At 37.6% G+C, this 24,544-nt stretch overlaps 1 protein-coding gene across 1 annotated transcript in view; it reads left to right on the forward strand.

Moving 5' to 3' along the window:
- The window catches only part of LOC122738427 (thrombospondin type-1 domain-containing protein 4-like), a 153,796-nt gene that overhangs the window by 110,491 nt on the left and 18,761 nt on the right, over positions 1-24,544 (forward strand). The window contains 1 exon segment of the mRNA XM_043980470.1: positions 9,214-9,387. Within this exon segment, the coding sequence (XP_043836405.1) occupies positions 9,214-9,387 (174 nt within the window).

Below are 24,544 nucleotides of genomic sequence, written 5' to 3' on the forward strand. Positions count from 1 at the left end.
ATTTCTTCTTCTGGAAACTGCCTGTTAATATCCTTTGACCATTTATCAATTGGAGAATGGCTCTTATTTTTATAAATTTCACTCAATTCCCTATGTGTTTGAGAAACAAGGATTTTATCAAAGAAACTTACTGTAAAAAATTATGATATTATTTTTCCATCTATCTTTCTAGGGATATCTTTATTTATTCATGAATGGCCAAACCCTATCAATTATCAGTGTATGAAGCTACCAGAGAACATCTACCAGACAGAGGCATGGATGTTCAGATATGCCTGAGTGTCCAGACCAATATTAGAGCATAAGCACACATATCTAGGCATTTGTTCCATGCCTTTCTATGCACATATGTGTATATAGTTGGTCCAGGTGTATGGTTTGATGCGTGTAGGAAACTCCCAGTGTGAAAACTCTCTTCACTGGTACAAATCAATAATTCCCATGTAAGGTATAGTCTTTTATGGGGGGGGGCGGGGCAGTGGGGGTTAAGTGACTTGCCCAGGGTCACAAAGCTAGGAAGTGTCAAGTGTCTGAGATCAGATTTGAACTCAGGTCCTCCTGAATCCAGGGCTGGTGCTTTATCTACTGCACCACCTAGCTGTCCTCAAGGTATAGTCTTTTAAAAGAGTTTTCTGAAACACTAACAGTTTCTGTGTCTTTCAATGGTCATTGCTTGCTAGTTCATGTGTTAGAAGCATAACTCAAGCCTAGTTCCTCCTGAGTCCAAGGCTGGTCCTCTGTCCACTATACCACACAGCCTTCCTAGTTTGTTTTTCCAGATTACATTTGATATATCATCAAATACTAGGTATTGGTGAACTCTTGGAAATGAAAGTTAAGAACTTGAGCACCCCGATAAAATCTGTGATGATAGCTACCCCTATGGAAAAGCTGGCCTACATTATGCATTATTTATTTTTTATATTTCCCTGTTTCATTGTCCAGGGATCCCAGTGGTCTAAGAATATACAGAAGGACTCTCACACAGGAGGCAGGGGGAGACGGGGAGGGGAGGGAGCTAATTGGACCATCAGTAAGGCAAAAGCTTTGCAGATTCAGGTTTGTTATGAAAAGTCCTCTGTGGTTAACGTACTGAAAACGTGATCTGACCGCACTCAGCAGATGAATGTTTGTGTGCTTTCTTCTTTGGCACTAACCTGGTTATTTGATGCTCTAGTTCAGGCCCTACATCATAATTTCAGATTGGCCCTGGGAAGACATGTAGAAGCTTTCATGGAGATCTTGAGCTTGCCCTGGGAAGAAAAAAAATTAAATTAGATATTCAAATGAAAATTACCTGGAAAGAATTATTTGCAGGATAAAATCTCTCACTGAAAGTGTCTTCATGATTGAATGATATCCTAGGATGTAATGTGATGCAGATGTAGGACAAACCCTTAACTTTCCAGACTGAGGTATGATTATTTGGATTTTAAAATATGAGATAGGTCACTATTTGTAGGAGGAAGGAAATGACTTTAATTCCTCCAGTCTGGCAGGCTGAGTTAATTGGGATTTGATCTACCTCATCATCCTTTAGCATAATTTAGGTATCTTACTTTTCAAAGCTGGAAGAGGCAGCAGACAGTCCAGGCCAAAAAAACTTTTAGCCTGAGATATTCATATAATTGGAGCAAAAGAATTTCTTTTTGTTTAAATTCTCTGATTCATTGGCTTCCATTCTGTAATTCATTCAGCTTCAAATAATGATTCATATTTGCTGAGAACCTTCAAGTTTGAAGATTGCTCTTCCACCTGTGAAGCAGATAATGCAATTTTTGTTCTCATTTTACACATGAGGTAAATGAAGTACATAAAATTGAAGTTATTTGTCCAGGGTCATACAAAAACTCAGGTCTTCTGACTGTAAGATCAGTGTTCTTTCTAGCACATTGATTGTAGGGTCATAGATTTAAAGCCAGAAGGGACCCTAGAGGCTAACATGTCCAACCTCCTTAGTTTTACAAATGAGGAAACTGAGACATGGAGAGGTTAAGTGACTCATCCGGGGTCACAAAGCTCCTTCTTTGTATGGCTATGCATCTAAGACCATATCAAATGGTTGAGGGTAGGAGGGTGATAAATGAAACCCAGGTATCCTAGGTGAGTGAAGGCATTCATTGTTTACTCTCAGGAAGTTTTTTTGTTTTGTGTTGTTTCTGTTTTCATAGAATAGCCTGTCACACAACTTCGCATGAGATTACTCAAAAGCCTAATCAGTGATGATTTAGTTTCCCATGAATTTATGTTGATTTGAAACATGCAGCCTGCTCTCAACCAGGATACTAACTAGCCATGTGTTCATTGGCAAGTCTCTTAACCTCTCTGGGCCTTGTTTCTTCAGGTGTAAAATCAAAGGGTCCAGCTTTGTCCTTTCTAGATCTGTCATCCTATGATCTGAATTTAAATAAGCAACTTACATCCAACTCAATAACAACAACAATAACAATATAAGAAGCACAGCATAATGGCTAGAAAGCAAAAAATATATTACAGAATAGTTGTAGCTCAGCACTGGTAGGAGTTTCTTTATTGGAAGCGTCTTTGACTTCCCAACACACACACACACACACACACACACACTCTTGCTTTTAAAAAAAGCGGTAATTAAAATGGAGTTACTTGGAAGGAGCTGTTTTTGTGCCATATTGGCAGATTCTTGTTACAGTTCAGTCATTTCAGTAGTGCCTGACCTCCATAACCCCATTTGGGGTTTTCTTGGCAAACATTCCAGAGTGGTTTTTTGCCATTTCTTTCTCTGGCTCATTTGACAAGTGAGAAAACTGAGGCAAACAGGGTTAAGTGATTTGCCCAGGATCACACAGCTAGTAAGAATCTGTGGCTAATTTTGAACTCAGGTCTTCCTGACTCTAAGCCGAGAGCTCTATCCACTGTACCACCTTGCTGTCCTTGGCAGACTCTTGGAGGATCATTTTTCAATAATTTAATAATCCATAATACCAAAGAAAGAATCATGAAGTATTGCATATGTGATGCAAATCTGCATTATAACTAAAGGATATGCATTGTTCAAAAATACTTTTTCATGAAGGGAGATAATATTCAGAACTCTAAACTCCTGAAGAAGGAAGTATGACAGAGAGTATTTGGATAAAATTAAAAGGATATAGCAATAGTAGTGATGATGTTTGGGGAATATATCATAGATGATCATGAAATGGGTATGGATAATGCTATCTTAACTCAATATAAAACCCTACCTTAAATCAAACAGGTTATGTTAATCACAATAGTAATGCTGGACCTGAGTTCAAATCCAGCCTCAGATACTTAACACTTACTAGCTGTGTGACCCTTGGCGAGTCACTTAACCCTCATTTCCCCGGGGCAAAAAATAGAAAATACCCTGAGACATGACAACATATATCGCACCTAAATTTGGACAAATATGGTATTGTTATCCAATTGACTAGGCATCTAAGTGATTTAGTGCAGGGCTTCTTAAACTTTTTCTACTCACGACCCCTTTTAGTGCAAGAAAATTTTAATTTATGACCCCAGATATATAGGCATATAAAATAGTTATCCTTAACCTTTTATTGTTGCCAAATTTTTTCCTATCCCCACATTCAGTTACATGAGCCCTATGGGGTTGCCACCCACAATTTAAGAAGCTAGAGTATAGTGGATATTGTTAGACTTAGAGTCAGGAAAACCCGAGTTCAAATGCTTCCTCAGATTCTTATTTGCTATGTAGAATAGTAGTCAACTATTCTGATATGTATTGGAATTCTCATTTGAAATCTGATCACTTTTAAACAAGACTGACTCATAGATTCTCCTCTCAGAAATCAGAAAAACCCCCAAATTAGAACATATATTTAGTATTTAATTCTTATTCACAGGGAAGAACTATTTAGTGATGTGAGAGTAACAGGAATCTTGGGAGAAAATGTTCAAGTGTTTTGCAATTCAAATTATCAAGAAAAAGGAACACTGGACATACTCAAGCAAGCACCCAAGACTTAAGGTTCAGACATCACAGAACATTTCTCTGGACTGCAATTTTAAACATGAAGCTAATTTATGAAAGATGAGAAATTATAAAAATGAAACTATGACCATATTATCATGAAAAAGCCTAAGCAAAAAGAAAGAGAGAGGACATCCAAAAGAAATTAATGTGATTGCATAGGGAGTGCACTGATGAGTTTGGCCTTTAAAAGGACATATACAAAAGACAGAAGAAACAGCATATGATGAACAAATAGACTAGATAGTCACAAGCATGTAAGAATACTAGTAGTAAGGCTGTGATGTATGGTCACTTTATAGATATATAACTTTCACTCATTCTCTATGACTCTGTAAGTCCAAAGATCATGAATTTGTATATCGTTTATCAGTATTACGAATAGGTGATATTTGTATCTTTGGTAACCCTTACAAGAGAAGTATTTTCCTTTAGAAAAATTTTATTAGAGATAGATCAAATCAAGGCCCGTTTTTAACCAAATCAACTTTTCATCTATACAAATAAATGAATTGAATTTAATTATTATATTATATTAATAACATTAATAAGGAATAATATTAATAGAAAATAATAGATTAATAATGAATATAATAAATCACTTTTAAGTGACACAAGTTCAATGTATTACTATTTTTATAACTAGTACTTAATGTAGAATGTTATACATGACAAAATCATTTGTATGAGTTAAACTACTAAATTATAGTAATTCCTCCGACCAAGCCATGTGATGGTCACTCCAAATTGTATTATGACTTACAATGGCCAATTTCTATAGACTAGGCTTTCACAGAGTTAACCTTGCTAAGGTGTCTACTCCATCATTTTGGTATTTGCTAACCATTGTAACTAGACCTACAAATATGCTTTTATAAAAAGTTTTATTGAGCCTCTTTAAAGAAAAACTCCTCACTGTCCTGTGACTCTCCCCCTTTGCCTCCATCAACCCCTGTTTCAAAAGACCCTACCCTTGTAACAAATAAGTAGTGCCAAGAAAAAATAGTTAAAACACTGACCATTTCTGAAAAGAGTTTAAGAGATTTACTCAAGATCCCTCATGTTTGTGGCAAAGCCAATATTAGAATACCTATGTCCTTTGACTTAACCTGTGGTGTTTTCCAAATCAATCATTATTTTTTTTAATAGCTTAAGCAATAACAACCTCAAGATACTTCTATAAACAGCTCAGCAGATAGAGAACTGGACCTGGAACCAGGAAGACCTGAATACAAATCATACTTCAGTCACATAGGAAGTGTATGACCCTGGGCAAATCACTTAATAATTGCCTGCCTCAGTTTTATTTTAAAGATGAGGAAACTAACAATAGGATACATATCTCAGGGTTGTTGGAGGGATAAAATGAGATAATATTTTTCAAGTTTGCAAATCTTCAAGTGCTATAAACCTTCCAGCTATAAATGCTAGCTGCTATTAGCTAAATGTTGCCCCACAAAAACATTTCATAAGTTGATCAAGATTGAATTTAGAATAGCTTATTGACCATTAGGATTGGCATCTAGCTCATGGAGAAACTGAGGCATTGATTCAACAAACCTTTATTGAACAATTACCAAGGGGGGTAGGCACCATAGGTAACATAAAAATATGAGGCACATTTCCTTCTCTCAGGGCACATACTCTAATTAGTAGATAGAATAAAATTGCTATCAGAAGTCTCCAATTTCCTTTTCTTTCTGATTTCCAGAGAAGTTGTCTTGAGTAGAATTTCTTTTTCCTCTTTCCTGGACTGCCAACTCTTTTTGTCATTTGAAACTCCTAGTCATGGCCTTCTCTGACTTTTCCGTCATTATCAGTGATCTTTTTTTTCACCCAAAGGTCACCCAAGTCTGCAGAGTTTACCTAACAATCTTAAAATAGAATCTAATTTGTTCATACTCTTGTTAGTGTACTGCCAACAGAAACATTTTAGGTCATATGTGTGATCCAAGAAAAGGTTTACTGTGCCCAGAATAGTAAGAAGAATCAGTTATAGCTGGGGGAAAAATGTATCGCATTCACTGTGCAACTGGAAAAAAATGTACTGTATTCACAGTGCCTGCCCCAGCTCAATAGACACAGATGCATTTTATAGCCTCTTCTCTCATCATATAATCTTAAACATCTGGGAAACCTCTGGCCTCAAATCTTGATTTTATTCCAGTCCATAAGAACATAGTATTCTGTCCATCTCTGTTGCACTTCAGAGAATAATTTGCTCCTTACTGGGCTACTGTAACTATTCCATTCAGAGAAGGTACCTAAGGATTTTGTGGACAAGAGTAGTTGAAAGACAGTAAACGTCAGTTATTCAGATAATAAAAAAGTCAATGTATAAAGGTAATAGTAGTTAACTTGCATTTAAGCTCAAGTGAACAATAAGCTCTACCAAACAATATATCTGTATACTACTCATCTGGGCACCTGCTGACAGGTGCTATTTATTTTTATTTATTTATATTTCTTTGTGCTATTTATATATTTCTTGTGCCCTCATCTACATTATCTCAGCTTCACTTTATCATCGAGAGAGAGAGAGAGAGAGACAGAGAGAGACAGAGAGAGAAAGAGAGGGGGGAGGGGAGGAAGGGGGGAGAGGGAGGAGGGAGACTATTGGATTTGGAGCCCGCATTAGGTTTGAATGCTGGCTCTGAGATTCAGCATAGAAGATGGGATAGACTGAGTGCTCATTTTAGAATGAGATAGACCCAAATTATTCATATTCCACCTCTCAAAGGGTATATCTCTGTGTGTTCATATACATATATATGAATTTAATGTATAAATATAGATATAGTCCTTCTTCCCCCAACTTTTCTTTCTCTTCTTGTTGTGATAATGTGGAATTTCATGATATTTATGAAATAAAGTCTATTGTCTTCCATTCTTAATCTCCAAAACAGATGCATTGGATGTGGTAGGTCATGACAGACTGCCACTGAAATAAATTTCAACTCATGCACACATTCTCATCCTATCCCTTTCTTGTCTATATAGATTTAGAAATAGAAGAGATGATAGAAATCATTTAGTCTAATCCCCTCATTTCACAGATTTGTAAATGGAGTCCAATAGAGTTCAAATTACTTTCCCAGAGTCACACAGTAAGAAAATAGTCATCATTTATAAAGTGCTTTAAGGTTTGCAAAATACTTTACATGCATTATTCCACTTGAGCATTATAGCAACCCTATGAAAAATAGTGATGGTATCATCATCTCTGCTTTACAGATGAGGAAACTGAGGCTGAGAGCTATTATGCAGCTAGTGTCAGAGTTTTGACCAGAACACATCTTTTTTCCTCCAAATCCTGTGGCATACTGCCTTTCCTAGAGAAATTAGTGGATGGATACTAGTGAAACACACATTCTGTTTATATGTTATTCCTTTCTCTTATCACATGACCATCCTCTCTTTATTTTTCAGAAAAGACTCTATGGAGTTTGAGGTAAATGACTATATCACACTAGTCAGGTGATGATAGTACAAGATCACACTTTTAAAAATGTTCTAAGTGACAGGCAATGGAGAGCTCTTGACTGGGGATCTAGGGTGAAGTTTAGGGGGTGGGTTGATTCTGCTATAAACTAGGTATATGACCTAGGGCAAACCACTTCTCTCAAGACCTCAGTTTCTTTACCCATCATTTCATGAGGTTGAACTAGATCATTATAAGGTCCCTATAATTTTGAGTTGAATCACTTGGGGATTGAGACCATTCCATGTGACAACAGCAGTGATTAGTGTTAGAGGAGACCAAGCTCAACCCTCATACTTTCCCAGAAAAGCAGACTCTAGTTGCCCTTCATTCCTAGGGTGCTTAATGCCTAGAGGACATGAATTGTTACTGCATAGCATGTAATGGCAAGAGTTTTAAAAATGAACACTGAAAAGTGTATAGAAAATGGGGAGAAAATGGTATAAACCACTCTCTTCTGCCAAGGGATTAGAAACTTGGAGCTTTCTTTTCCTCTCTTGCCAAGGCCAGATGTTAGAAGATTAATGTTATCTATACTAATGTGGACCAGGGTTCTCATCATTCTTACTGATGTCTTTATTATAGACTTATTCAAGCCCCTGCTCTCATACTTTGACCTTCTTTCCTTATATAAACATGTGCCTAATTTCCCTTTGCTCATTGACATCCAAAATCCTGATCGACTCTATGAAATTTGGGAAATAATAATGATAATAATCATAATAATGATGGAGGAGGCTAAAAGGGTTAACAGATAACCTATGAATAGTACCTAAAAGGGTTAACAGAGAAACTAAGGTTTGTGTTCTAATCAACAATAATGTAACCATCAACAGAAACAGTAACTAGGGACCATTTGCCATTAATAGCCATTAATATTCCTAGATAACAGGACACCTAGAAACCAGACCTTAAAGAGATATCATAAACACAGAGACCCTCTGGGTCTGACAAGTTTATGCATGTCTTTAGGAGCATGCACAGAAAGGGCAAAATGTGTCCTTAGGTTCACCTTATGATGTGTAAACCCCCAAAACACACCTCCAAGGAAAAAGATACCCACCTCAGAGATTGTCTTAGGACCCTAAGAAGTCCAAATTAGGATAAGACCTTCCATGAACCTCCCACAATGAGGAGACTACTTTTTTCTCACTATAAATATAACTGTTCTTCTTCCCCCTATTTGAGGCTATGAGTACTTAAGTGACTTGCCCAAATTCCCACAGCTAATAAGTAACTGAGACAGGAGTCCATCTCTGATCTCCCTAACTCTAAGTTCAGTACTCATTTTAACTCTGCCACTTGGCTGCTGATATTCATTCATTCATTCATTCATTCATTCATTCATTCATTCATTCATTCATTTACTTATTCACTTATTTATGTGTTTGTTTATTTATTTATTAACTTATTCATTCATTCATTTATTTGTTTATTTTTGTGGAGAAGTTGGGGATAAGTGACTTGCCCAGGGTCACACAGCGTACTAGTGTCAAGTGTCTGAATCCGGATTTGAACTCAGGTCCTCCTGACTCCAGGGCCAGTTCTCTATCCACTGCACCACCTTTTTGTCCCTTGGCTGCGATATTTAAAGGATTCTTGTGAAGTCGTCATAGTTCCCTGGGGAAAAATTGCCTGTGAATCGAAGATGTTGTATTTTCTTGTGTTTGGTTTTTTTGAGCATTCCTTAAGAGCAGATCTAGAATTACTTTCACTTTGTTTGTTCCCTGCCTTATAGTGCTCTGCAGAATGCGGTGTTGGAGTGAGAACACGTTCAGTGGTGTGCATGACCAACCATGTCAGCAGCCTGCCCTTGGAGGGCTGTGGCAATAACAGACCAGCGGAAGTGACGCCTTGTGACAACGGACCCTGTGCTGGCAAAGTAGAATGGTTTGCTGGGAGCTGGAGTCAGGTGAGTGCGCACTTCTGGTATCTTATTTGCCATTATTTCAAAAGCCACTCCTGTCCACATAGACCAGTCCACATCAGAAGTAAAGAGAGAAAAACCTGATGCCATTTTGTTGAAAAGAACAAAAATCCCTGAGAAAATACTAGTATAATCATTCAGTAAGTCCTTAGTATGTACTGGAAAAGGAATTTATTCTTGTGTTATTAGGATCCTTATTATCAATTAAAGTTCTTAGAAACACGGATGACAAATGTCAGGAGGGGGCAACAAAACCTACTTTGAGGTGACAGAGTTGGAGGGTGGGAATATGTTTAATTGTGAATAAGAAGACAAGAGAAATATCACCACTTGTCTTTCTAGGAGCCAGACAAATTTTTAAAATGTTCTTTGGGATCAATGAAAAATTAAAAGAAATTTTGGTGTTGCTGTTAACCTAAGATACTGGGGGTTCTGGAGGGGGAGCAGGTAAAGAATAGAGTAAATGGAAAAGTGATTATTAGAAAACATTTCACTCACCATTGAGGAAGAATAAGGCTATATTTCAACTCCATCACCAAATAGAATCGGCTCTACCATTAGCAAAAAAGTAGGGGAAAGTCTCAATAGTACCATTTAATAGGGCAAGGAGCCCCTGGCTAGCATCTCTGTGGCTCTTATGTCTAGGAAAAATAACCAGGAAATTCCAAGTGAGTGGCAGCAACTAAGAAGGGGAGATGGAGTCTTCTTGACTAAAATATGCAAGGAGTTTTTAAAAGGTGGAAGAGAGGGGGAAAGAGAGAGAAGAGAAGGGAAGGGGAAGAAAAGAGGCAGGGAGAGAAGAAAAAGTGGAGAAAAGGAGGGAGAAAAACATCATCCCAAATCTTACAGCTTCTGGAATTACCAGGAGGATGGAGCTCCCTCATTCTGAGCAGCTCTCCATGCCTCTTTCTCCTCCTTCTTCCTTGAATATGGTTCTTAACTAGATAATCATGTCTACATCTCACAATAGTTGGAATTGAATGTGTGGAAGACAGTGCCCCTAGAACATTCCAGGAATTAGGAAAGACAGACACTAGCTGTGTGACCCTGTGCAGGTCACTTAACCCTCATTGTCCCCCACCCCACAGACAAAAAGACAGAGATGCCCTAAAAGCTTTCACCAGTCAAGAGATGCCTTACCAAGCACCATTCTGAACTGAAGTCCTTGACTTACCCAAGTAGTAGATGCATTTTAGAGAATAATAATAATAATGATCCAACATAAATATATCCATCAGCTTATTTATAGCACCAAGAAATGATCCAATAGGCTTCAAGCATTATAGCAAAGAGAAGCATTGAAGACTGACCAATCACAGCAGGGAACTTAAGTCCTATAATATCTGGATTTCATCAACACTAAGAGAAGGAAGCCCAAGAATGCAAAGTGGATCCAGCGATGAAACAATTCAAAACCAGTCTGTCAGCAAACAGGTTTCATGGACCTCCCTCCTGGGCCTACGCTGGCTAAATCCCTTGGACAGCTTACTGTCATCATCTATGCCTCTCTATCATCTCCCTCCTCCGCTACCTCTGTTCCCAACTAGTACATTCAGGAGGAAAAACACATCAAATCAGCAATGTTTCATAGAATGAATTGATACCATCCTCTCACCTTTACTCTTCTTTGCAAATATCCCTAGCTTCTATGGAGATTCAATAAAAAACAGGAGGTTAGGATTAGACAAAGAGATTTGGGACAGAGAAAAGCAAAGAGGTTTAGCATAGCACCAATGAAAAATCAATCCAGTAATTTGGAGGGTTTCCTATATTTAAATGAATGAACAATTATTTATTGTTTAATTAACTTATTGCTTGTATCGCTCATTTTAACACTTCCATACTGCCTTTCCAGCCTTATTATATATTACTCTTCTCAATTCACTCCACAATACGGTTGAACTGACCTCTCTGTTGTTCCTCACACAACAAGTAATACCTTTCCCATTTTGGCTCCTTTGCACCAGCTTCCCCTATGAATGGAATGCAATCTCCTTATCATCTCCATCTATTAGAATTCCTAATTAACTTCAAAACTCAGCTCAAACATCACCTTCTATATGAAACTCTCCTGATTTTCCCCCTCCCCAGTTTCTAGTGCTTTCCCCTCAAAAACTATATAATACTTATTTTGAACATACTTTTATATATATATATATGTATATAAGTATATTCAAAATGAGTGTTACTTTATTATTTATAAGTATTATTTATATATTATATTTATTTATAAACAGTATATATTTATTTTTATGGGTTGTAGTATGTATGTGTATGTTTGTATACCCCAATAGAATTTAAGCCCCTTGAGAGTGAAGACTATTTCCTTTTTACTTTTGTATACTCAATGATTCACCATGTTCCTGCGGCCAATAAAGCTGATGGCAAAGCTCCTAATGATGCATGTCTGAGAGCTCAGCTTGTGCAGCCCGAGGACTCACAGATGCAGAGCTCATCGTTGAGTCTTCCCTCAAAGCCTTTCCAGGTTGGCAGACCCTGCTAGAACTGACCCTCTTCTAGGGAAGCCTTTGAGGATGCAGAGTCACTTCCACACCCCAATAAGGCATCAGAGTTTAAGGGTAGAGACACTGTAGATCATCACCAAATGGTTGTGGCGTGAAATGAATAAGTGGAACTTCTGAGTTCACGAGGGTTTTCCAGGACAGTAACAAGTAAATACTATTAAGAGAAGCCATTGTCTTTGCTCAATTAGATTTCCTTCAGAAACACCAGCAGTAAAAGTAATCTGATTCTGAACTCCACAGTCCTCTTCATACTGTTCCAAGCAAACCTGAAGTTAAGTAAAAGTAATTATCTTCAACAAAGGAATATCCCATCAGGACCAACATCCATTTGCAGAAACCTTTTGAAAGAAAGGAATGCATGATGAAATGTGGCATTTATCTTCCTCAACCTGAGCCATTCAGAAATGCTCCCTTAAGTGAAAGGGACAAGCCTCAAATAGCTTTTTATTCTATTGAAAATCAACATCAGGGAGCAGCAGCCACAGACATTCAGCTCAAATGTACATCTTCAGAAGCATAAATGAGACACGGCATCATCTAGGAGCCATAAATGGTTCTGTTTATTGCCAGGGTAGCCCAGGGCATAATAGTAAGGTCACTGAAGTTTACCTCAGACATGCCTCATCTGTCCATTCCTCACCCTTCTTCTTTCTCCCTCCTTCAAGGGACCATTGCCCTCAGCCCAAACTGCCTCTCCCAGTTGGGAAGAATCCAATAAACACAGTGATTTAATGTGCCACCTTTCCCAGGAGTACTTGCATCTTAAATTAGAATACCTGAAGACTGCAGTATTTGGACCAAAGGAATGACTTTTCAATGGTGGAATTTCAAGGCAGTGACAATCAAGAAGTTTAGATATTGGTGGTGAGAGTGATAATCAAATGTGGAATGCAAATCACAAAACAAAAGCAAATGTATTTACTGCTAAAGCAAAAGCCATTTATAGATTGCTTAAAAAGCCGACATAAGCTTTCACTTAAGCATGGTGAAAGTCACACCCAGGAACTATATTTTTCAATGGGTGGGAGAGGACAACAGGGACAAAATATTTCCATTTCCATTTTCTCCAAGAACTTTATTACTTCAAAAATGGGACTGCATGAACTATCTATCTATCTATCTTTCTATTTATCTCTATGGCAGCTCAGTGGTTCAGTGGATAGAGCAATGAACTTAGAATCAAGAAGACATGAGTTCAAATCTAGCCTCTCAGACTCTGAATCAACTGTGTGATCATGGGCAAGTCATTTAGTTCTTCTGTCTCTGTTTCTTCACCTGTAAAGTGTGTGTGTGTGTGTGGGGGGGGGGTAATGATAGCACTTTCTTCCCAGGGTTGTTGTCAGAATAAAAATGAAATAATATTTGTAAGGTGCTTTGCAAGTCTTAAAGCACTATATAAATTCTAGATATTATTATTATTATTATTATTTTAGAATAATGAATAAAGTGACAAGGTATTTAGTATTTAAAATTTAAAAATTTTTAATTTAGGGAATAAAACAAGCATTTCCATATCATAGTATAATAGAAAAGATTGCATATGAAACGTTTCATACATTACAACCCAGAGAGCAATGGTGTTTCTGTATTTTGGCCTCCAAGAGACACTGCCATTTTCACAAAAAGTGGAAGAAGGAGTCAAGTACTTTCTTTGATTATAGGCTGCTTCTCTTTTGTCTTTTTAATCTTGTAATTAGTGAATGGGTATCCATCCTTCTGAATCATCTGCAAAGGACTAAAAGTTATATTGGACATCGCCTCTTGCACCCAGTGTCAGCTGTAGTAGCACATTGTCACAAGTGATGCAAATCACAATCGAATTCCTTCTAATCCAGTATTGTGTGGCAAAACCCAGTTTATGTGATGAGATTGGTTTAATAGGGCCAGAATGCTTTTGACAAGTTATTTCCAAAGGGATTTCATCATGGAATCAATACCTAAGATGGTTGGATATGTTGGCTGCTTGAAGCACACTTCTCTTCCCACCCTGCCTTGAGAGCATCATTTAGCACACGGAAGCATTTCTACACTGCAGCTTATTTAGGGGAGGGGACATAAGGGACCCATATTTGCACAAATATGCTTGTCTCCAAGTGAAGCTAAGGTAATTAAAATGTCTTGGTGTGCCAGAAATTTCCTGAAGACTTAAAAAATTCATGATCCACAGAGTGCAAGCAGTTCTGTGCAGTCCAAGAGGGTTCCTTCATCGGTTGCTGTTGGCCTAACATCATCATCATCATCATAAAAGACTTCCCAAGAAACTACCTCAAGTGACCATGTATTGCTAGAAACTGCATGAAAAAAGGAAGAAAAATTTCCACTAGCATAACCTTTAGGCTAAGTGATACCATAAAGTCAGGAAAAAGGAGACCAAATTCTTGTGAAAACAGCTTCTGGCATACCATTGTTGATGAGAGAAAACAAATATCAATAAAAAAGATTTTGAAATAAGTGTCATCTGTTCACCAGACATTCCCTTAGCAAGACTCCCCTGGAGACAAAAGGTGAATGAGAAGTGGCATCTATTCAAAATAGAATTGACATAATACTATGGCATGTACCTCTTGGAGAGAGATGGACAGATATCCATGGAGGAAGGACTCATTGAGTCACTGAGTTTGTTATTATACTACATCAACCATGTTTTCAGGGTTTATTCTTTCATAACCATCAGGTACCTGATGAGTAAGGACAGGCATTGGCCCTGTGATTTCATTAGGACAAGGAACATTCCGGTCAGGAAATTCCCTCTATCAATAAAGGTCATCATTTCTGCAGTTTATAGTCTTAGACTGTTGTCTAATAACAGGAGTTGGCAAACTCATGCCCAGTGACTGTTTTTTGTACATCCCACAAGCTAAGAATTTTTTTAATTTAATTTAATGTAAAATCTCTTCTTATCTCACATACCATACAAAAAGGAGTAGTAGACATGAGTTTGCCAACTCCTGGTGTAGAGCACTGAGCACTTAAGTCACTAGATCAAAGTTGCATAGTCAAGTTTGGGTCTTGAACCCCTGTCTCCCTGGTGTAAGGTTCACTATCCCTTTTTTTTAACTGAGGCAATTGGGGTTAAGTGACTTGCCCAGGGTCACACGGCTAGTAAGTGTTAAGTTTCTGAGGCCAGATTTGAACTCAGGTACCCCTGACCCAAGGGCTAGTGCTCTATCCACTGCGCCACCTAGCTGCCCTCACTATCCCTTTTAAGGTCCTTTTCATATGGACCAGTTTAATGATGAAACAACAGAAAAGGTGCTTTTGTGTAAAGGAAAGATCATATGTAAATTTTCAAATGATGTAAGATACTGCCATTGCTATAGATGAACACATTGATAACTAAAAGGAATTTTTAAAAGAGAGCTTTTAAAATATATACTGCTAATATATCTGTATAAAATATAACTTTCAGGCAAGATTTAGAAAGATTTGAAGAGAAAAAGATATGTTGTATAAAATATTTACAGACAAATCTCTGTGAATGCTGTAGAATGATGTCTTGCTTGTGTCAGAACAGTTTAATTCATAAAGGGAAAGAGAAGATGCTCTTATTTATGAAAAAACTAGAGATATATGAGTGCAAAGAAACAGTTTCAAGGGCACCAGAGACAGACAACCATGTTGATGACTTCAAAGCTGCAAAGCAATATATTACACCAACTAATTTTCATATTCATGTTTTATGACTAAAAAATGAGAAGTCATATAAACATCTAGAGACTAAGGCATGATTTACAAAGGGCTATCAATGTGATAGAGAAAACGTGTAAAGCTGTAACTTTTTAAGTGAAAATCACTGAGAATCGGAAGGCTCTTATTTAAGACATTGAAGAATTAGAACTGGTAAAGGAATTGGGTATGGGAATCTGAGAGAATAAAAAGACATGAGCTTGGTTGGGGTGGGTGACTGAAAAGTTGCTCTGTTGAGTTTATTAGAAACAGTCAGCTAATACAAGGTTTCAGCTGAGCGATTCCCCATTCATTAGAGAGAGAATTTACATCATTGGTCAAGGGCTATAGTCATGGCTATTGCCCTACTGCACCAAGCAGAGTTGGAGAGAAATTTTTACTTAGGAATTATGTCTGCTACCTCTGGCTTAAGAAAGAAGATTGTGCATGGGGAGGGGGACATGGAGGAGAGAGCGCCCCTTTCAACTGCTTTGGTATCTTGGTGAGCTGGCTTAAATGATCATCCTGAACTGTGTTTCTATGAACTCCATTCTGAATAGACAACCCAGAATTTGGGTGAGTGAATAATAGATTGGTATCATCTAGATAGTCCAGAGAACCAGTCCTCTAGCTTAAATACAACTGTGATTCACATTGAAAGCCACCACTGTCTAAAAAAGCCCCTTTAAGGGTGATATGGATGGCAAGTATGGTAAACTGAAAGAACCTGTAAATGCTATATTTGAGGGAGGAAGAGAGGAAGATTTCTACAGCTGAAGAATAGTGATGAGCAACAGTCAAGCAATGAGCAAAAAGCAGTTTTGCATGGCACAGTTGTTCTTTGATGAACCAGTAACACATAAGCCTGTAGTCCAAGGTTGTGAGCTACTTTTCAAAAACGAGTTTTCCTCTCTCATGTGCCTCCCTGTCAGACTCTTGTCAATGTGGCTCCACTGTTCCTAACAGAGACTGAGGGCAGTGGTGGGAGAATGCGATCGAATTTTATGAGCATGTATTTATGTGTTATGTATATACTGTAGTTTATTATCTATGAATTTTCTTTGATATAGTAGTATCTATAATATTTATTTTGCTTTTTGTTAAGCAAATGATAATGTTTAAGTTTTAAAAGCATTATTATTGTAAGTGGCTGGTTAGATAAATTCTGTTCACTGTGTACATGCAATATTTTGTAAGCGGCCAGTTGGGTAGATTGTATTTTATTTGTGCATTTGCTTGAATATATCAGTATCTATTTTATTTAGTCTTTATTAGCAGCTATAATATTATTTCTTTTGCTTTTTGTTAAGCAAATATTAACATTTAAGATCTAAAAATGTCATTATTGTAAGTGGCTGGTTAGGTAAATATCACTCACTGTGTACATACATTATTTTGTGAATGGACAGTTGAGTAATTAGAAAGGAGATTGGAAGAAAACTCTAGAGTAATAATGGTGAGGAGGTAAAGTAAAATTTTCCCCAACAGGATTATTCCTAAGGCCTTGAAAAAATTAAAATGTAGCTGCATGGTGATGGTATAGCTCTGCTATACCTGCACTGTGAAATTAGACTGGACTGAGGGACCCAACCCAGAGAAAAAGTGAAATCCTTATGTGCATCATGAAAGGAGTGATTCAGATGTGTCAGTGGCACTGCATATTGTCACAGATCTTACCACTACACAATAATCCCTGTTCATATTCAAAGCTGTGGGTGGGTGTTATATAGAGCTTCCCTACAGTACCATTTACCATGTTGTGGCCATCTATTGATCCATTATACCTTGCTGCCTCTCACCTACACAGTACAGGAGTTTTCAAATATATTATAGCAAAGGGCCAAGCACAGACCACTAGAAAAATAGGGAATATGCATCTTATTGGAAAGAATTTAAGTGATTTGATCCCAATCATATAGGTAGTAAGTGATAGATCTGGGAATCAAATGCAGATATAATGATGCATTTCATGACACAAATATAGTCCTAATAACTAAACCAGGGAAGAATAAAGCAAAGCAAGAGAACCATAGGGCAAGGTCACTAATGCTATCCATTCAAAAATTGTAAGTAAAATCTTAGCAAAAAGTTAACAGCAACATAGTCAAACAATTATTCATTATGATCAAGTTGGATTTATACCAAGGTTGAAAGACTGGTTTGACATTAGAAGAAACAATTAGTAAAGTTAAGAACACTAAAGAAACATCCCCAAACCATATGATTATATGAACCAGATGCAGGGATTGGGAGAAGCCTTTGACAAAATACAGTACTCAATGATGCTAGAAACCCCACAAAGCACAGGCATATTAGCACAGTTTTCCTATAAGTCTATGTCTAACCAAAAGGTAACATTTTAGTATTCCATCCTCTATGATATGCTATCCATATAAAATTTGTGAAGATGATTTTTAAAAAAACTATCACAGGGCAGCTAGGTGGTACAGTGGATAAAGCACTGGCCCTGGATTCAGGAGTACCTGAGTTCAAATACGGCCTCAGACACTTGACACTTCCTAGCTGGGCAAGTCACTTAACCCCCATTGCCCTGCAAAAACAAAACAAAACAAAACAAAACAAAAAACCCCTATCACAGTAAGGAAAAAAGTGCTAATAGAGAAAAGTCAGAAAATGAAATTAAGCAGAACAAGAACCCCAGGGGAAAAGGTTCTCTTTTTTAGCTTCATTTACGAAAATACGTTCTTTTTATATCTGCCTGGAATTCCTAATAAGTTTGGGGTGGGGGGCATCACATTCCTTGTTTTCTCTAACAATGATAACTTCTCAAAAAAAAAACCAATGATAACTTCTCCTATTCTCATATTTTGCTGTCTCACAAATTGGCAGAAGCCTGGAGATAGTTGTTAGATTCTTTAACATTGAGTAATACTGCTATTTTTAACATTACTTCTTTTTATTAGAAATTTTTTAAAGGAAGTTAAATTTTTATTATTAAGTAAAGTATATATTAAACAGATATGCCAGTTGTTAAGGGCTAAAATTCTAGCTAAACTGTCTAAAATATCTAATGAGTGGTCGCCAATAAATTATAAGCTTTAGCAAGAGTTAGACTTTTAAGCATTTATTAAGGAGAATAAGAATTTGGTAAAGAGAGAGAGAAAGGCCTAGATTTCTATCTATTAAAGGGAGAGAGCATTTCTAGCTCCACTCTCCACCAGCGTCCTCAGGAAAGAGAGCGAGACTGAGTGCCAGTCTCTTCCTTCCTCCTCCCACTAGCCCGCGTCACTTCCTTTTCCAAAGAAAAGACTCCTGGTCTTGCCCTCAAAGACCTTCGCTTCATGGGTGGAACTCTTCTACAGTAAGTCTCCAGCAGGTGGCGTCATTCCAATTGTTACACAGTAGAGTTAAACACAATACATTTTTCAATGTTCTTTACTTAAGTGACTTTAGATCTTTAAAAAAGCACAAAAACAGTAGGTCCTTTAGGGAGACCTGCTTAGAAAAAAGGCAGGATGGTATAATGGACAGCACAGTGGGTAGGAATAAAGAAGGTCTCACTTCTAGTGCTACTTATAGCACTAACAAGCTGTTTGACCTTATGCAGGTCACTGCCCCTTCCTGAGGTTTAGTTTTCTCATCAAGACTGATGTGATCTGACATTGGGTTACAGCTGGAAGGGAACTTAGAGGCTGTCTAGTCCAATCCCTTCATTTTATAGAAGAGTAACTGAGTAAAACAGGTTATAACATTCAGAATTAGAGACCTACAAACAAAGATGCAGGTCATTATATCCAGATTTACTGTCAGTGTTTCTTTTGGTATGCATACCTTTGTCCATATTCCCTGAGCTTAGAATATTCTTTCTATTTTTTGAATACTTACTAATTCTTTAAAGCCCAGCTCAATAGTCCCCTTCTCTATGAAGCTTTTTTTGAGCCTTCCTGTTATTGGTGATCCACTAACTCTACTCACTCCTTAAACTTCATACACTTCCCTGCCATCTCCCATTGTGATTACAGCTCTCTGTGCATGTTTCATGAGAGCCAACATGGCACCAATCCTACTACCATCATAACACTATGAACCACCTTAGAATCAGGAAGAAATTATTTTACATCCTGCCTTTAACATGTACTAGCTGTGTGACTCTGGGCAAGTCACTTAACTTTTCAGGGCCCCCAGATAACTCTTTAAATACTGTAACTAAAAGAAAAATTGTGGATCTTCATGGTTAGGAGTTTCCATATTGTGACTTCCCTGTGTGGATGTAATCACAGAGGCAGACTCCACCCTCTCTCCCCCTTCCACCCCCCCCCCAAAGTGCATTTCAGATCATATTATACTGTAAGTTCTATTTGGTCAGGGACTACATTTTTCTAAACCTTATGTCACTTGCCCACCATCTGTTACAGTGCTCTCCATACCCATAGGGGTTTCATGAGTGTGTATCATAGATTTGGAGTTGAAAGAGAACTCGGGGATCTCCTAGTCCAGCCTTCCTCACTTTATAGATGAGGAATATGTTGAAAGGGAGAGAAGAGGAAAAAGGTTTCTGCGTGAGATTCTCCTGTGTTGCATTAGCACCTAACTCAGGTTGACATTCCCTTTTGGATGTCAAATAATAACACACTTGTGTTGTTGCTCTTTTAAGTGTTTTGGCATTGTCTGCACATCACCACTAACTTCTATTGCCTTTCAAAAACAGATCCTTTCCAGCTTTAAACCCTGTGTTCCTACATTTTTTCTCCCCAGTGCTTTTGGGAGTTAGTAGCCTTGGTCAGACTAAACCTCATTTGACCTGAGCTGAGGCCAAAGGGAGGCTAGGGGAAATGAAAATGAGCCTGCCACACTTTACACTCCATGGCCTAAGTTAACTCAAAGCCACCTGGTACTGAGGAGCCAAACCTCTTCCCCCACACCCCTCCTCTTCTCTTGTTGGCTGCCTAATTGTGCAACAGTTAAACATAGTAAGTACAGTACATCATTGCTCATGATGCTTGTAATATATTGCCTTTGTCCAAACTCCCCATTCTGAGCACACAGCTGGAATTTCTGCTGTGACACACTCAAGTGAATTCTCTAATTACTTAAGCCAGAAAAGCCACCTGGGTTGTTTGTCTACATTGCCAAGAGCAGGTGGAAAATTGTCCCTTCCTTTCTGCTGACTGCCCCTTTCTCAGAGAGTCTCACAGGCCTAGTATGTGTTTTCCACTATGCTGTTTGTTTGGCACCTCTGCCAGCAACACTGAATCCTACCACCCCTTTAACAGCAGCAGCTTGAACCAGTTCTTGCCCATCTGACCCCCCTGTAATTCTCCATCCCAGCCAAGAATCATCCTGGCTAGAAAAGGCTTCAAATACCAGTCAGGGCCAGTCTGCTAATTTGCTTAGGGAATGGTGTTTGCTCCAATTGGGCTCAAATTTTGCTCCTTCCTCTAGGGTCATAAGGAGGAGAGAAGAACTGCTGGTCTATGTATATCTGTAAGCTGAGCATATACTTGAAAGTTTTCCATTCTGATAGTATTTATCAGAGCATATACTTCTCTTGTATAACTTTTAAGGATGTAGGGTCACCTCCAAACCACAAGGAGGCAGAGTTAGAAGGAAAAACAGAACAAGTGCTTATTAAATGCCTACTGTATGCTAAGCACCGTGCTTAGCGCTATTCATAAATATTATCTTCCACCCCAGAGTCTCAGTTTCCATCTCTGTAAATTGTAAGATTAGAATCAGATGATCTCTAAATTCTATTCCAGCTCTAAGATTCAATGACTGAAATTAGTGACAAATCTACTCTAAATTGGACTTCTCATATGAATGAAAAAAGAAAATAGGTGTGTGCATAGGATGACTGTCCCCAGAAGTTTTATAATAGGCAATGATGAAAATTGATATATCCCTATCATGTTATTTATGACATTTTACTTCTTTGCTCTCTCCCCCAAATGAACACATGGAATAATCTATTGAAGACCTATTGAACTATTCTGTATTATTGTTGACATTCCCATATATCGTCTATAGTACTGTGTGAGATCTTGAGTCATTAGTCATGCTAATAACTAGGCTTCACTCATACCATCCTGTCTAAATTATGTCAAGTGACATTGAGCAATGACTGGATTTTCAATCATTCAATGAGCTCTGGAATACAGAAGAATGACCATTTTAGCCATTTATGGAAACCAGACTTTACATGTAAGTGGAAAACAATAAAATACTTTTATGATTTAAAAAAATGTTCCCTGCCCTCAAGAGACTTACATTCTAATGGCAGAGAAAGCCTATAAACAATTAGGTAGATACATGCTATATACTGATTATTCAGAAGACATTCAGAAAAGAAAGGCCATTAGCGGCTAGAGTGGGAGATGGGGAGAAGACTGGGAAAGGCCTCCTAAAATAAATGGAATTTGAGTCTTGAATAAAGTCAGAAAAATGAAGAGAAAATGTTAGGAGATGGAGCATTGTAGACATAAAGGACAGCTAGTACAAAGGCTTGGAGACCAGAGATGGAATGTCATCAGAGAAAGCAAATGGTGCTGGGTAAAGTAGTAGATAGAATGCCGGATTACAAATCCTGCCTCAGATACTTGCCAGCTGTATGACCTTGGACATGTCATTTAAACTCTCAGTCTCAGTTTCCACATCTGTAAAATGGGAACAGTAACTATAGAACCTCCCTCACAGTGTTGTTGTGAGGATCAAAGAAGTTAATATTTATAAAGTGCTTTACAAACATTAAAGCAGTCTAAATGTAAATGATTATTGTTAGCATTACTATTGACAGGAAATGGATGACAGTAGAACAAAGGGGCAAGAAATTCAAGAATAGAATACTGTTTTGTCGAACTGCTCAGCTTTAGATGAGCTCATGACTCTGGAGGAAGAAAGGTGATGTCAGAGGAGGAATGGTAGACTGAGAGAGCATGGATATCTCAATCTATGGCTTCTCCCATAGGCTAGTCCAGTCCAAATTTCTTCTACCTTATGTAGCTGCTAAAGGTTTACTGATTAACTTGTTTCTAAATCCTGAAGAACTGGCACTTTTACGAACAACTGTTGGTACCTTGTAGTGTTTATAGTCTTGTCTCTGATGCATATAGAAGTTTTTTTAAGGCATTGTGCCCTTTTCCACAGGACATAACTTTTTAAATGCATTTAAACAGATCATAACAAGAGTTATAAATAGAGATGTAAGGTCATTTCTCCACTTGGTCATTTCTCAATATTTTATTAAACACAGTTGCCAGAATTTACTTAAGTAGCTCTTAAGAGCCTTATAAAATTCAGCTGTGAAAGCAATCTCCTGTGTACTTTTCTGCTTGGGCTTGTTCATATTGTCTAAATCTTGGATTGTTATGTTTATTCCCAAATCATTTCTTTCTTTTGGATCATACAATCTGGGACCGGAAGGAACGTTACATGTCATCTAGTTTAAGGTTTCAAACTTGCACCTATTGCCTGCTATGCTCCTGGAACCAGATTAAAATGTAATTAGGAAATGTTTAACAAAATAAATACTGCAATACAACATACATTATGTTGATTTGTAGTTTTCTAAGCCAAAATTCTGGGACAGCTAGGTGACTCATTGAAAAGAGCACTTGACTTAGAATCAGGAAGATCTGAGTTACTCACTGTGTGACCCTGGACAAGTCACTTAACCCCTATTTGACTCAGTTCCTCATCTGTAACACAGGGACATATGGGGAAAGGAAATGGAAAACCACTCCAGTTATCCTTGCCAAGAAAACCCCAAAGTCAAAATCAGTGGAGTCACAAAGAGTTGAAGACAATTGAATGAACATCAAGCCAATGTGCAGCCTGCTGGGATCTATTTCTATTTAAGTTTGACACCACTGATTCTAGTCCAACTCCATCATTTTACAAAATGATCCGAGGATCAGAGATGTTAATCAACTTGTCTGAGATTACACTGCTGGGAAGCAGAAGACCTAGGATATGTACTCCAAGCCCTTTGCTTTTCTCAATGTACTACCCAAGTAAGACTTTTAATACACGTCTACAATTTCTACATGCCTCTTAGCTCTCCAAATAATCCTCCTCCCCCTATATCTATATTTTCTTTCATAAAAACTGTACAATCTTCCTCATACTGCAGAATTACTTTTTAGTCTGAGAAAAAAATAGATGGGGTAAGCAGCCTTTGAAAACTTCTCAGGGATAGCTATTTCAATCTACATAATTACAGTATCATCTAGTTGACACTTTTTAATCATATCCATAAGGAAATCTAAGAGAGACATTCCAGTGTAATGGAAAGAGTGAGTGTTGTACTTCAGGTCAAAAAAGACCCATATTCAAATATGACCTTTGATTTTTATCAACTTCATGATCATGGAAAAGTCAACGTCCCTGAGCCTCAATTTCTTCATTTCTAATATGGGGATAAATTGAGGATAAAAAAACCTCACAGTGTTCTTATAAGGATCAAATGAAACTGTCCAATGCCATATTAAAATTGGGTCATACTATTTCTAAAACACTCCAATGACAAACCAGTCTATTAATCCTATTTTTAAAGAATGGAACATGAAAATGAGTTTATTTTGGCCTGACCTATTCTTAGTGATTCCATAATAATTCTTAGGCATTGCCCAACTCTTTTTTTCTTAATCTCTCATAAATGCTATCTTTTATAATTCATTTTGAAATTTTCCCGAGAAATCATATCAAAGCAAGAACTATTCTTTCTGAAATTTCCTCTCCCCCTCTCCCATTTAAAAATATTTGTAATACATAGTTGTTGTTTCTAGACACTATACTCTCTTTAGTTTTCTGTCACTTAACACCTTCTCCATTCTATCTTAAGGTATGTGAACACCCATTCTGAAATCAAATCTCCACTTTCTTTAGTACCAAGGGATAGAATTGATCTGGGACCAGAGTCTGGAATTCATTTAAAGAATCTCCTGTAGCTGCTCTTACTATCTCTTTCATTTTGAGCTTCGATTCTCTTTTTA

This window comes from Dromiciops gliroides, chromosome 2, assembly GCF_019393635.1.
Source record: "Dromiciops gliroides isolate mDroGli1 chromosome 2, mDroGli1.pri, whole genome shotgun sequence".
NCBI classification, from domain to species: Eukaryota; Metazoa; Chordata; class Mammalia; order Microbiotheria; family Microbiotheriidae; genus Dromiciops; species Dromiciops gliroides.